Source organism: Oxyura jamaicensis, chromosome 3 (genome assembly GCF_011077185.1).
Source record: "Oxyura jamaicensis isolate SHBP4307 breed ruddy duck chromosome 3, BPBGC_Ojam_1.0, whole genome shotgun sequence".
Lineage (NCBI taxonomy): Eukaryota > Metazoa > Chordata > Aves > Anseriformes > Anatidae > Oxyura > Oxyura jamaicensis.
The window spans coordinates 96,867,395-96,882,377 of NC_048895.1; the positions used below are offsets into that span (position 1 = coordinate 96,867,395).

A 14,983-nucleotide genomic window follows, 5' to 3' on the forward strand; every position below is an offset into this window, starting at 1 on the left:
ATAATACATATATTAACCAAATACATATCATTTCATTGCCTAATACTAATACCACTGATATTAGTAATGTAAAACACTATCGAAACATTCCTCCATGTCCTGAAAGCTAATTTTCCATCTTTTCGGAAGCACAATACAGTTGATGGTCAAATTTTGAAATAAAATGGGTTAGTAATAAAGATCTATATTCAAGGGTTTTTGTTTGTTTGTTTGTTTGTTTGTTTGTTTTAATTTAATAAACTGTATAATCTATGGTAAATAGATCTTAGCTCTGGGTCTGTAATCCTCTAATCCTCCTTTTAAGTGGAGAAGGGAGAAGGGAGACCTGTCAGAGAGGAGCACCTTTAGCTGGCAAAAAGACCACACTACCAGATACAATGAAAGAGAAACACAGCAACAGTCTCTGAAGATGCCAGCTTGGCGGAACATAAGGGACCTTGTATGAATACATACAGATCTGCAGCTAGTAAAAAGTAGATGATGATAAGTGTATGTGGGAACCAGAGTGGGTGCCAATAAATGACTCTAAGGTATGTCTGAACAATCCCAAAGCTGGTTGTGAATGCCATCTACATGACTGATAACCAATACAAAAAGAAAAAAAGCTCCAAGGTGTTATAAGACAATAGCACCCTTCAGCCTGATGGTTACTGATGCTCAGAAAGCACCATCCACACTAAATCCTCATTTCTTCAAAAAGCCATTTACTCCCAGAATGTCACAAAAGGGAACTCTGCTACATATCAAGCACCAGGACTCACCAAGCAGCTACTTTTGAACACTAACCAAGGGAGATAAACACAAGCACAATCATTAATTGGCAGGAAGTATCCTAAATTTCATTCATCTCCTCACTGTCACTCACTTCCATACAGAGGAGAACATTTTTCCTTATTCCCTGCTGCAAAGAAGAGGATTGCAGGAGGACAACCTGCTTTTATCTTTTAACCTGCTGCTCTCACCTACAAAAATAATTCTAGTGGGATAAAACCAACTGTGTTGAGACATCTCACAGATACAGAGGGCAGTCAGCAAGTTACTCATGTCCTGGAAGCTGAAGACCTTGAGTATCTCAAAGGTGCCTGTAAGTACTAATAGTCTTTGAGAAGTATCCCTTAAGAAGCAACAACAGAGTGTTTCTGGCTGAGAATTTCTGTACAGTAATATGCTTCTCCCATCCTAAGCTATGGAAAGATGGAGAGTCAAGATGGACTTCATTTCAGGATGACAAAGGCATGTAGTCCTTCCCAAAAGTACAAGGAATGACACATTTATTTTCTGTACTAATGCCACAAGGCAGTGGTCATGGCTGCTTCCACTGCTGACACGTGAAGACAAAGTAGAAGACGAATGTTTGGCTACACAAGTGCTAGCCACAAATATCCCAGCTATGTGAACACTGATGATACTCATTCTGGAGAAATTAAAAACGTCTTTTTTGTGTGTCTCTTCTCTAGATGTTAATTTTCTTTTTGAATACCACTGTAATGTCCTCATTTTAATTTGGGTGTTTATATTTTTTTAAAAAATCTTGTACTGAGTCATAGGTAACAGGTAATATTTCAGTGTTTAAGACAACCTAGTATTAGTTTTAAGAAGCTGTTGTACACAGGCATTTTCTATACTGCAAGATTAACATCATCGTGAAAAATAAAATGAATTAAAGTTTATATTTTCTCTTCTTTAACTAAACACTTCATTAGTTTTTGGAGAACAAACAAATCTAGATCAAAAGGAAACAGAACCTATCATATAATAAAACAGAAACTGATGATTGGATATCTTTGCCATGACCAGCTAAATTTCTGATTACCTAAAATAGTTTCACCATGACAAGATCATAAAATATACAGACAACTTTCCACTTTGACTGCCAAGAAAATAAAACTCTAATAATAAAAGGAACTACTTATTTCAGCTACTTACCACTATCTTGCTATCTTCTTGTATATTGCTGGAGCTAAATAATAGCAATATTTAATTTTTCATTTTCATTTTCCTGATCTAATATCCCCCTATTTAGTGAACCTTCTATAGCTTAAATGTGAGTACCAACAGAGAAGTATGTTGAACTATCTTTCAGCATTTGTATGATTGTTTTATTGTATTTGATATAAAATATTTTGTGTAGAGTATAAAAATCTTCATGAATTCCTCAGAATAACCTACCTGTTTATATGCAACACATGTACTCCATATTTGCTTTCAACTCTGTACTTTGCTGGATCACTTGCAGGTGTAATCAATTCCTCATTTTTGTACCTGACGGTCAAGAAAAAAAATGAACTAATAAACAGCTTCTATTCACTGTAATAATTCGGTTGATTTTTACTTAGAGGTATAATTTATTACCATCTGAGTTATTTATTTATAAATTTTCTCTACCTGTGTACTTTCCTGTGTGTATGGATAGATACACATTGGGCCATGAAAGTGAAGGAGAGTCGCCACTGCAGTGGAAAGAGATGTGCACCCAAACAAGAAAATCTGGCAGTAGAGAGAAGGCAGGACGTGACTTTGAACTTTCCAGTCCACTAGCCATGACATAAGATGGGAAGTAAACTTTGATCACAATAAAGTACTTCAGCTCAAAAAAGGAAACAGCAACAGAATAGTGCCTCAGGTTAGTTATTCACAGTCTGCTCTGTGAATGTCCCATATACAGGACTGTGCTTAGGCAGCTTCAGGGATCTTATGTGACTTTCTACCTCAACAGGGGCTGGCACAATGTGAACACGCAGGCAGTCTTTGAAAACAATTGTCTATGACAGCAATGGTGCTGCGGAAGTTTACCCAGGCTTAGCAAGTAGCCTGTGAGCTTTGTGTATTGGGCCATTTGCTACTTCATCTTCAGGAAAATGAGTGGCCAAAAAGACTGGAATGCCTTCCACAGACTGCCTTCTGAAATACTCAGCTCTGCTTCTCACAGTGCACAGGGCCATTCGACAAGCTTTCCTCCCGCTCCTTCCACTGCGGTATCGAGTGTTACAATCCAGCACATATATGAGGATTAAAAAGGGGTTTTAACATAGCCATTATGTATGCAACACTTATCAGTTATGCCATAGCTTCCAAATGGAAAAAGATTAACAACATTTTTAGAGGTCTAGATAAGGCCAGTCTCTTACCATTGTACAACAGGGGTGGGAAATCCTTGTACAGTGAAGCAAAGACTCACAGACATCTTCTCCCAGACAGTGTGAGACCTCAGGCGCACTAGGATTTCAGGAGCTCGACTTATCCTTTCCTCAACAGCATGTCTTTCCATAGCCATATTTTCTTCTACCTATCAAACAAGGCAAAACAATAAAAGCAGATGAAGAAAGGAAGAATTTAGCACCAGACTCAAATGGGGTAGAAGATTTAATTTTAAACCCACAAGATTAAAAAATGCTAAATGATATTTGAAACACAGACCCAAATTTTAGTATAGCTTATAATTGTGCTTGCATAGGAACAAAAAAAAACTTGAGTACTGTACCATCCTTTGTATAGCAAGTCTATCCAGTTGTTCCCTAGCACGGTGCCTAGCTGTGTGAATCTCTTTTTCCAAAGCTGACAACTCACTGGCAAACCGGATCCTTTTCTCTTCACTAGCATGAGACTTTTGTTCATGAGTCCTGTAGGACAAGAAAAAATATCAGATAAGTGTAATCACCATGAAGCTTTAAGATCACTCATACACATTAGGCAGCTGAGGGTTCTGAAACAATATCATCAGGATGTAAAATCTAATTTAGGGATTATTCTTAGAGTTTATTTGCCTATCCTAATCAGCCTATCAGATGAATATGAATTTTCCTTCACTGTTTTTCCCTCCGTATATATGGTGCCATAGCTCCATAGCTCTTGGAAGCTAGCATGGTCACACTGACCTGGCACCCCACAGTCTTAGTCCTTTGGTAATCAAGATCAGAAACCTAGCTGGCTTCCTTATGGCGCAAAATTTCCTTCACATGGATGCAACAAGGCAGTGAAGCAAAGGCATGTTATAAGCCTACGTTATGCTGTGATAAGAGTTGGGTCTTGGTTTCAATATGCCTTTGGCTCTAGCACATGGGAAACACTTCTAGCTGCATGGGCTGCGTCAGTTGACCTCACCTGAAAGATATAGACTAAGGAGTTTGCAAAAGCTGTCCTGGGACAGGAGTGAGTGGGAATTGATGCAAAAACTGGAGGAGAAGACAACCTTTTGAGCAATCTATGGGTTATAAAAGGCTTAGTGAGCCACTCAAGGAAACAGTAAGGAAACAATGACTCTCAAGATTTTTCAAAATTCTTATAAAAAGTTCATCGATGTTTTTAGGAGGAGCTAGCTCATGCTCCTTCATTCCTGGTGACTCTATAAGCAGCTTATGGTACTCTGCCTTGCCAACAGCAAGAAAGTAAGGAGCTGACTCCCAGAAATTTCTAATATGACTGTCAATCTAGACTCTCAAAGTATAACTCGACATGTAAAGCAAATGAGAAGACTTACATGAAATTCAGCAATTAAGCTGTGATTTCTATGGTGTTTTTTTATGTATTTATTTTTACTATTTCAATGTACTTTGAATACCAGCCTTGTTCTGCCATGTATAATTTTATATTGGTAAAATTTAAGATTATTTTTAAAATAATATATTATTCAAATGAATTTGATTTTCCTGGAACATTCCACTTCCAGGGTATATCCTTCAAAACAGTCAAAGTACTAGAATCCTATGTATGTGTATGATTCCCTTGACATACTTTCTACAAAGATGGTAGAATTCATTCTTGCAGCACATATTCTCTACATCTTTGTTGCAGTCACTGTAAAGCATGGCAGAGCAGAAACAGTCAAATTCACTAACTGTAATATTGCTGTCAGCATATTTACTCTAAGACTTCATATCAAGTCTGTAATTGAGACATGATGGTAAGTCCTCTGGTATTATGGAAAGAACTCGATGCTTAAATTGATCCAATCCAGAAATGCAGTAATAGTGCAGTAGCTCTGTTTGAAAATGTTTGGGAACCTAGGCAGATACTAATTTCTTTTGGTATTAACGCTGTTTTCAAGGGTCAGGCTGGGGATTAGAGGGAACAATTCTGGGTTGAAACATAAGACTGAAAGTGACACTCAGTCCTTTAGTATTCCAGCCAAAAGAGATTAGTGAAGAACAGTGACAGAAAAGACTCCAGTCTTGCCGACTTTGAAAAGAGCCCTGGCAAGAGATACTAAATGGGACCAGAGCCACTACACAGGTCAGAGCTTTACCTTTTCCTGGATTCTTGCATTGTTTCATGAGCCAAGGTGCGTGCCCTCCTGGCACAGAGTCTACATGTTGTTTTTCCCAAGCCAGTTGATTCATAATAAGCAGCCTGTCTAGAAGCAGCCCTTCAAATATAAAAGACAACGTTATAATCCAGCAAATCTGGTAAAACATGAACTCTCTAAAGTCAAAGAAATTACTTTAAATGAGCTGAATTCCATGACTGAGCACTGTTCAGTAAGAATGCTAGTTTATGCTAGTGCACTAGTAGCTCTGATTCTCACTTGTCCTTCAGAGGCCTAATACCCATCATTTGTCGTTGGGGATCGTTAGGCATTTTATTTCATTCAGTTCTATTAAATTTATACTTAGTCTCCAATCTTTCAAGTGCTATTCCCTGTGCAGCAAATCATTAGGGTACCAGGCCATCTAAGAAACAAGGCAAACAGAATCCTTATAATACTGTCTATTTCTAAATATTCCTGCCTCTCTACACTTCACATAACCTTCCTAAAGTCCCCTCTTTCAGAAAGAAATCAGGACAAGCTGGACAGTTAGCTAGGCATCTTAATTTCTGAGGAACAAGGACAGTGATTTTTAAGCAACCAAGATTCGATATTCCAGGCTTCAAGATAAAAAAGAACCTGTATCTTGTTACTAAAACTCTGAGATTTCACATAAGAGAAAAATGTTTTGTTTTGTTTTATTGCTTTATTTGGGAGGGGGAAAAAAATAGAAATAGCTAACTTCAGGAGTAGGAATATCCAAATTTAGGAGAAGGAATACTCTCGTTATATGGAAGAATGGATATTATGCTTCTATGATTTTGAAATAAATTTAATGGCAATTTTTCTTAAGTCAGATTGAGCTTCACTCAGAGCCTACAAAAGGAAATTCCAGGTTGGAGGTAGTAAACAGAATGGATTATCAGATAAAGGATCTGTGTAGATGAGTTGCTACATAGCTAGAAAGACTAGCTGTGCTGGTGGAAGAATACAGACAAGTAGCATCCCTGGGGAAGTACTTGGAAAGCTACCATTCTGAGTAAGTCACAAATGGGGGAGAGGAGGATGTAAATATCTTGATTCTAAGAACTATTTATCCAAAATAGAAGTATCTCTATGCTACATATGTGACAGTACTCACTTTCTTGCTGCATATTCCTCAAGTACATATCTTGTCTGAATGTTGCGATAGGACTGATCGAAGTGTTTGTGCCTTCTCTGGTAAAATGGTACTGCTAGTGATGACATACTTCAGTTTGTTACAATCAGCGATTCCTGTAGTGAAATCACATTTAGCCATATATTTCAGACATTTAGGTTTGATATTTTTACATACGTACATATACGTGTGTACAGGAACAAATGTATAAAATTTCATCACTTTGTGACAAATAGAGCCATCAATTATATATATGCACATCTCAGACTGTATCTTATTAGCCACACAGTATGTCATGGAATTACAGATGATAGAGCTAGAAGATAAATTGTTGGATCATTTTTCCCTTCTTTGTAGATGTCATTTAACACCTCCTTAGAAATTTTCAGGGACAGAAATTTGCCAGTTTTGGGGCCATTTTCTAGATATTTCATTTCTCCATTCTTCAAACCTTTTGCTTTGTTCCTTGCTGCAATTTGCACTCACTGTTTCTAGTCCAGTTCACCATGACAACACAAAATAGACTATATCCACTCACTTTTGTAGCAGCCTGTTGAAGGTTTGAAGATTTTTTTAACATCTTTCAGCTCTCTTATTTAAACCAAACAAAGCTAGGTTTTTCAATCATTTCTCATGTTTTTTCTACACCTCCAATCATTCTGGTTGTCCTCCTGCATAATTTCTCCACGACAAAGCACAGTTTGATCAGTATAGAAGGTTCTCAGGAACATTCAGAGAGCTCCCAGAAACATGTGGGTGGGAAGCTCATTTCCCACTCTGCCAGAGAGAAGCAAATTTCCAACTACAGTGTTAAAAGAAAGCAGAGGTGTCCACATCCCTTTATGCTCATTAGGAATACGATAATAACTTTTTGCAAAAGTTGGGAATGCTACCAGCCATGTCCTGAGTAGGTGCCAGCTTGTGTAACTACAATCTGCTTCCATTAGTCCCGTTTGCATAATCATTTGGATGTGGGGCCACCTGGTCTAAATGGATGTGAGGGACTCCAACAGGCAAATGAACAGCCAACACCTTTCCCATGAGATGGCTGCACTTTGGTGACAACAGGAGCAATTTCCATTCATAAAGTCTATAAAGCAGCTTGGGCCAAGTCCTAGCTTTTAGTTAGACAGATTCACAAAACAACATCTAATTTCTTCCTGAAAGGTGAGAGGAATGTCCCAGTTCTTATGTGGGTTTTTGCCAGGCAGCTCTGCTGGGTCACAGGCAGAGGCATGGCCTGGGATCCACCTCAGAAGTGAAGCACCACTAGCTCACCCAGAGGACACATCAAGAGGGTTCCAAGGCCCAGGGGCAGTCATGGACCTGATAGTCCCTGCTTAGCCCTCCCAAGGCCTTCCCCATGGCCCCAGATCCCATGTCAACGCCCAGGCCTCTGCCCCTGCCCCAGCTCCCCACAGCACTGCCCTGCCTGGCCTCAGGCCCAACTGAAAAGAACTGGCCCGATTGAAAGCCTCAGAACCACACTAAATGTCTGCATTCGTCACAAAAAGCCCCACAAGTAGGCAGGTTTATGACACATATAAAATGAAAGCTCAATGGAATTTGAACAGAAATCTTATAAACTCATTTTAATACAGTGTAAAGTCCCCTTAAGAGTACTGACCAATTCAAATCTGCGTTTTATTTCCTGTAGTATACCTGGAAAGGTATAGATGCTTTGTGTTGAAAAATGAGTAGTAAACACTTTAAAACTAGAGGAATAACTATTTCAGGAAAACATGTTTCTGGTAAAATGAGATCTAATTCAAAATTAAAGAAACTAGATCATTACCTGATTGTCAACTTTCACATTTCAAGCAATTTTTTGTTTCATTTATCTTTCTATTGTGTGAAAAGTACATGCAATCAATTTACTTCAGTAAAATGCTGCTGAAAATAGGTTTTTAAATGTTTATTACTTATGCTGAAAGCAGTGATGTCTTCTGCCAGGTAACAGAATTTTTATTATCATCTCATGTTTTGAAAAATCATTTGCAAAATTTCCATCTAAGAACAGGAAATCAAATATAAAATTGTTGAAAATCATGGATATAATATCAATAATTTTGTATTAATGTGACTTTTTAATGTTTTTCCTAATTGTACTGCTAGCCAGACTATACATGCAGGAGTAATCATTTTGTACGTTTTTTTGCAGCAATTTATTCTTGAAAAATGAGTGCTAGATTTCTTATACATCAAATCATGCTTTTAGGAAGAAGAACATAAGAAGATTCATTGAAAAACTGAAATTCTCAGTTTAGTAAGTCCCTCCTTTTTATGTGTTTATTTGGCAATTTTGCCTGAACCCTTCAAAATCACACCCTAAGTAATTAAAAGCAAACAAACATGCTTTTAAGTCTAATAAATTGAAACTTAAAATATGGTAAATTATCTGCAAATACCCTATTTCCAGCATATACAGTTATAAATTCCAGCTATGTCTGATAGTTTGTTTCAGGTATTCAAAAGCTGAGTCAGATGCCCCCATGTCATGACATTCTCACATCAGCTAGTCTTACTTTTCCAAGAAAAATCTCTCTGCAGGTATATTTAGGTATATTTAGGAGATATAGTTAATTGCAGAAACATCTTAACAAAAAAAAAAAAAAAAAAAAAAAAAAGAGAGAGAAAGAGAGAGAGAGAGGTAAGATTTAGAGGTGAGGTTTTATAATTTACCACCTGACAGCTACACCTTCTGCACAGCCTATAGTTAGTTACCTTTTCAATCCTTTTTAAAGAGATATGAGAGCTTCAAGTCACAAGTGCAGGAATGAGAACTTTAGGCAAATTACCAGGCACTGCAAGACAAAAATAAAGCAGGTTGACAACATCAGAGACAGGCATTAAAGAAATATATTACCACAGTTCTAGAGAAATAAGAAAGTTAACATCATTCAAATTAGAACACCATGGCACCATGGTTCAATACCTTGCAGAGGTGTACAATGCTGAGCTGACATGATCCTTTTTAACTCCTTATATGAGTAACACATTTTCTTGGCTACATAAACCATTACACAGACACGTAAGTAGCTCTGACTTTTCCTACTTTTGGTATCTGTACATGACACAATGTCTGCAAAGATCTAATACATATTTTCTTCCTGCAGTCTAACTGTGTGACTATTGTGTTCATTACTTTTGACTTTCCCCTAAGTTTGTATGTTAACCAGACAGTTAATGGTATAATGTTCCCTCTGTTCTATTTTTAATAAGCCCTTTCACTTAAATGAAGGTGCAAATGGCAAACCCATGGATTCAGCTGACTCAGCTGTTAAGAGCTACTCATGTTTACGTGTGGCCTAGTTAAACAATTCTGTGAATTTATCAGGATGCAATTTATGCATTGCTATGTATATAACTCCCCCTGAGATCTGACGTATAACGGTTGCAGAGTAATGCCTGTGTGTCTGGATGGATCACAGTCTGGGTTATTTTCATTTCTGAGAAAATATCTAAGCCATTTACAGTTCAGCCTTCTCCACTGAATGTAAAACTTACATTTTAGCTAGTGTATCTTCTATTAATCAGCACCCGTGGTTTCTCAAAATTTGGCTTCAGATGTTCTTCACATTTACCCAAACAGCTATAGAATAGAAACAGGCATAGCCCTTTGCTCCCAGCCTCTATGCAAGCAATTAACCGAGCTTGTTAGCAGCCAGACTCATTTTGCCTTCTGTTAACACAGAGGGGAGCTGCCTGGCAACAGTTCCAAATGTAATAATCATCATCAGTTAATTACAATGATGCTTGCAGAGTATGTATTTAATACTTAACAGAGCTGCAACAATGAGTATCTGAAGAGAAAAATCACAGCCCCACTGTAAAAACAGCTTTAGCAAAGTCTATGGAGCCCATAGGGTATCTTGAATGTGGGATAAAAAAAGTTTCTATTGTCTTCCTAGGAACAAGATGTTGACTGTTTTTCCAGTTTTCTGTTGATATACATTTATGTGAGATGTTTGAAATATATAACAATATTTATTCAACATGCCAGTAACTGAGTTAGGTAACACGATATGCAGATGACAGCTTAGCCCCACTGAAGTTACTTACTTAGGTAAATCAAGATTTCATTACTGGCAGTGGCTGGAGACATACTTATGCTGGCATGTCAATTGGTGGAACTGACCCAATAACAAGATGCAAGCAATGCTCTGACAGAGGCATAGGGGAGGAAAAAATCCATTTCCCCATGAAAAATTAAAAATTCCATAAAAAGATTACATTAATAGGCCAAGAGAAAGGCAATTTGTTTGAATAATTATAATGAATTAAAAAAAAAAAAAAAAAAAAAGAAAAGAAAAAAAAAGAAATCCATCCATGCAGATCCTATTAAGTTCCCTGAATTTCAAGAAAAAGATCTAGAGTGACAGGCCAAGGATTTTTTAGGATGTTCCTTACAAATTTAGTTTCTTATCTGGCCTTCAGTCTTTTGGTGGAACACAGCATAGTTGTACTCCTACATTTTTATTTTTCATTCCTATTTATTTCTGTGATTGTAAATGGTGGTCCTGACATCAGCAGGACCTAAGTTGCACTAATCTGGGTGCTGTATAAACCACTCAGAGGACTATTAAATGCAAACAAAAATATTAGGTCAACCAAAATGCCCTTAAAGATTAATGATATAAAACATGGGTGAATTAGACCAGTTTACACTAATATACATTTCTTCATTTAGTAGCACATATATGACAATTTATGTCCATGAATAAAAGAGTAAAACTCCTGAGTAGAGGGCAGAGTTCCCAGGCCAGGATATGCATAGTTTCAAGCCATAGTAATACTGACCTGAATAGAAAGCACTAATCTGGGACCATGTGACAAGGGACCACATTCTTGAGCTGGAAGCCAAGGGTCTGATATAGAGACATTGTTAGTTTGATAAGTGAGTTAATTTAAGATTTAAAGGACAGGCAGTAAATTCTAGCATGATCATTCACCTAGCCTCAGAGAGCAGGCACACAACCAAATAAATTGATGGATGGGATTGACAAATGCCATGGGAAAGAGAACACGGTTGTGCTCACCATAGATAGACAACTTGCATTCGTACACTCAGGAGGTTCCTGTCATGAGAGATGCACTATACAGCATGTACTTTCTCTGCCTGACCTGCCAATGCTATACCATGCAACTTGCACTTTCTTTGCTCATCTCTGTCCTTGTCCATCTGCAAGTGCCAAAAATGATTCTCAGGTTCTTGCCTGCCCTCACGTAGCCTATCTTCCTCATTCTGGCTGAAAGATCAGTACATCCTGCTCCTAAACGCATATCCTCATTCTTGAGCTTCCTCTGCATCTCATCTTTCTTAAATGTCTTTGAACATTTGCATTGAATCAAGAGTTTGTCCTGATTTTCCCCATGACACAGGAGCTGGTCCCTCTACCTGTCTGTGGTTCTTCTTGTTGTTCTCCACATCACTCAGTTTCTTTGGAAGCTCTGGTTTTCCAAATTATATGTCCATCATACATTAAAGTCCATGATATTTATGTGATAAAATATATTTAATTCCATACTGTTTATATGTCACAATACAAGATTAAAAAATAATAAATAAACTCCTAGTCATCAGTTGCTTCTAATGACCATTTTAAAGAATTATCACTCTGCCTCAGAAAATATATGCTCCTTTCCAGATGGTTATATCAATCCTGTAGAAATTGCAGCAGATACATAAGAACATTTTCCCCCAGGAAATTCACTTTGGTGGAAATCTTGTAAAGCCTACATGAAACATTATGTGGCTCATAGACACTGCAGTCTAAAACAGAATGGTATGTAAAGGGTCTGGTAACATCTTCCCCATTTCAGTAATAAACTTCTAGAATGCTAATATTTCTTTTCAGTCTTTGAACTCTGTGGATGTTTGTATTTAGATCTTACACAGGAAATTAAGCTCTGTGTAAGAAAAAGAATGAACTTAAAAGAAAAAAAAAAATCTACTGTCATTTTCAAACACTTGTCTTTCGCGTTGAAGTTGTTTTGTTTCTGCATAATAAAAATTCAGTTTCAATTTTTTTTGACAACAGAATACAAATGCTTCTGAAATTTAAAAAAAAAAAAAAAAAAAAAAAGCATATTGAATTTACAATGCTTAAACCATGTGGAATTCCAGACATTAGTCATCAAGCTTTGAGATTCCTTGTCTTTTCTTTCCTTGTCTTGTCTTTACTACATCATTGCTGGTCTCACATTTTACTGATCACACCTCCTTTGTCTGAGAATAGTGTTAGCCTAAAAACTGGTTTTAAACAAAAATCTTGTGGACAACAGCTTTGATCTGGTTCAAGTCATCTCCAAAACCAGACATTACTTGCCTCATTAAACCTAAGAAAAGAATTTTCTCACTGAATTCCAGACGACCGAATGTCCAACAAAGTAACATTTTCACATCACATATGTCTATTTTTTGTTAATAAATTAATCTGTTTTGAATAAGCAGACATTTAACATCTCATGTGAAATAAACCTGCTTGCAAAGACATACAGGTGTATCAAGCAGTTTAATGCAATCATTTGGTTATTGCACATGTGTGATTACTTAGAATGTGAACCTTGACCTTGTAATAGTCTCTGAAGGGTTTGCTTCACCAGTTAGCGTGGAGGCAATTTGGCATATACCATGGGTGCTGATGGTCACAGCTGTAACTACTGATGGGGTTAACCCCCAGATATGCTCTGCAGCATGTAGGTAGGAGGCAGAGCCATAGCTCTGCCCTTCCTGTGTACCCTTCCCTCCAGTGAGGTCATTGCTGTGCAGAGAAGCACCAGTTCTTGCGTTCTTGCTAGCCTTAAAAAAAATACGTAATTTTGACTTTTCCACAACTCTTACAATGGGTGTTGAGATCCCCTCCCCATCATCTAACCAACATATAACCAGAAAGGGTACTGATGTAGGTGCTTTCTTATGAATTCATAATATTACTTCACTGGAAATTAAATGAGGCTGAATTTGGCCACCTTGACCCAAAATTTTGCCATCCTAACACTCCAAATACAAATAGAGTTGCAACAAATTCCAATAAAGTTTTAAGATTTCCCTTCACTTGGCTAGTGTAGTACACGCCTTCAGCTGGACAGCAAGGAGTGTGAGACACTGAGATGGTGAAAGTCAGTCACTTCCCATCATCCCAAGCTTTATTATCTCTCATTATGATATTTTCATTGGCTCGCAGGTATTATCAACCCACAGGCAAAGATTCAAGAGCACGAACATGATTTCCCAAGACACTATCAGTGGTATTTAGCTGGAATTTTCCTGTGGCACAGAACATATCACGTACCCTAAAGCAATACAGACACCAGAAAAGTGTCTTCTGAAGATGTATCAAAAAGTATAATAGACAAAAAGTAGAACTTTCTGTCCCAGCTACGTTCTGTTCTTCAGCATGCCAAATAGTTTTGCCAGCTACTATAGAATGTATTTTATGATTAATAATTTGTGCACATACTTCACAAGTATCATGCTTTATCTCTTCATACAGCATAAACCCACAAAAAAGTGGCACTGTCAATATATGTGCAACTGTGAAAGCACACTGGCCAATAGAACTGGAGATTGGTATAATGAGGTTCTGTAAAAGCAGGGAAAAAAAAAAAAAAAAAAAAAAAAAAGGAAATGTAATACGCAATAAAATCAAACTGACCATGCACAAAATAAAACACTTCCCTTTTTTGTTTGTCTTTTCATCAGTTAATCTGTGTCCTTCTTAATGCTGGTTCTCCCCAGGGAAAGGGAATAATAATTCATTTTGCACAGCAAAGCACCCAACACTTCCCCATAATCCCCATCTGTTCTGAACAAGAACAAGCTAGATGAAGAAGGGACTTACCAAGGATATAGAAATATTGTAAAGCAGAGAGGAAGACCAGCCTTTCCCGGCTTAGCAAACTCTGGCTGAGGAAAACAAAAATAATTCCCCTCTCTGAAGGCTACTGCCCCTTCACTCCCATTTAAGGGCAGATGCAATGCTATATTTAGCACTAACCAAGTGATTCTCCCAAAACTGAGGTCAGCCTAATAGGCAATAAGGGTATGATACAAGGGTGGAAGAAAAGCCCTATCCCATATGCAGTTTCACACTATATTTTTATAAAAGATAGACCTCACTTCTAAATTAAGCAGTTTTGTTAAAAGTGGGGTTTCTTTTCTCAGCAACGCCAAGCACGTGGGAATCTGTTTAATCTGAGAAAACAGTTTAAATGTTTTGTTTAGAAAAGGTTGAAGTTTTAAAATAATCACTAACTTAGAAGACCTGTGAGGAGCCATAAACTCCAAAATCTTATTAGAGACGTGAAACTCCCTTGGTGCCTCAAGCTGTAAAATGAGCCTCCCCATTGCCTCCTTAAGAGCTCCCTGGATTTTGGAGAGCATGGCTGCAATACATTAAAACATAGCAGCTATATAAAAAGGCTATTAACATGGGCTTAAAGAAAGTCCAATTCCTACTCACTGTTTCCATCTCCATAATGTCACCAGTCAACCCAAGAGAGATTTCTTTGCTTCTTGTAGGTAAAATAGGATAAATTAATAATCAGAGGCATATACAAGCAGAGGAAAAAATGTACCC

The 14,983-nt window shown here is 37.5% G+C and overlaps 1 protein-coding gene across 2 annotated transcripts in view; it reads right to left on the bottom strand.

Annotated features, from left to right (window-relative positions):
• Positions 1-14,373, bottom strand: part of MYOM2 (myomesin 2) — an 80,021-nt gene extending 65,648 nt beyond the window's left edge. The window contains exons 1-7 of one of the 2 annotated variants that reach the window (XM_035321964.1): positions 14,246-14,372; positions 9,126-9,205; positions 6,384-6,517; positions 5,243-5,362; positions 3,482-3,620; positions 3,129-3,286; positions 2,170-2,262 (exon numbers count right to left, since the gene is read on the bottom strand). In XM_035321964.1, coding sequence (XP_035177855.1) covers positions 2,170-2,262; positions 3,129-3,286; positions 3,482-3,620; positions 5,243-5,362; positions 6,384-6,490 — 617 coding nt within the window. In that variant the 5' untranslated portion in view covers positions 6,491-6,517; positions 9,126-9,205; positions 14,246-14,372. Of the gene's footprint in view, positions 1-2,169; positions 2,263-3,128; positions 3,287-3,481; positions 3,621-5,242; positions 5,363-6,383; positions 6,518-9,125; positions 9,206-14,245 lie in introns of both variants that reach the window. The other variant, XM_035321965.1, reaches the window with a different exon arrangement.
• Positions 14,374-14,983: the final 610 nt, after the last annotated feature.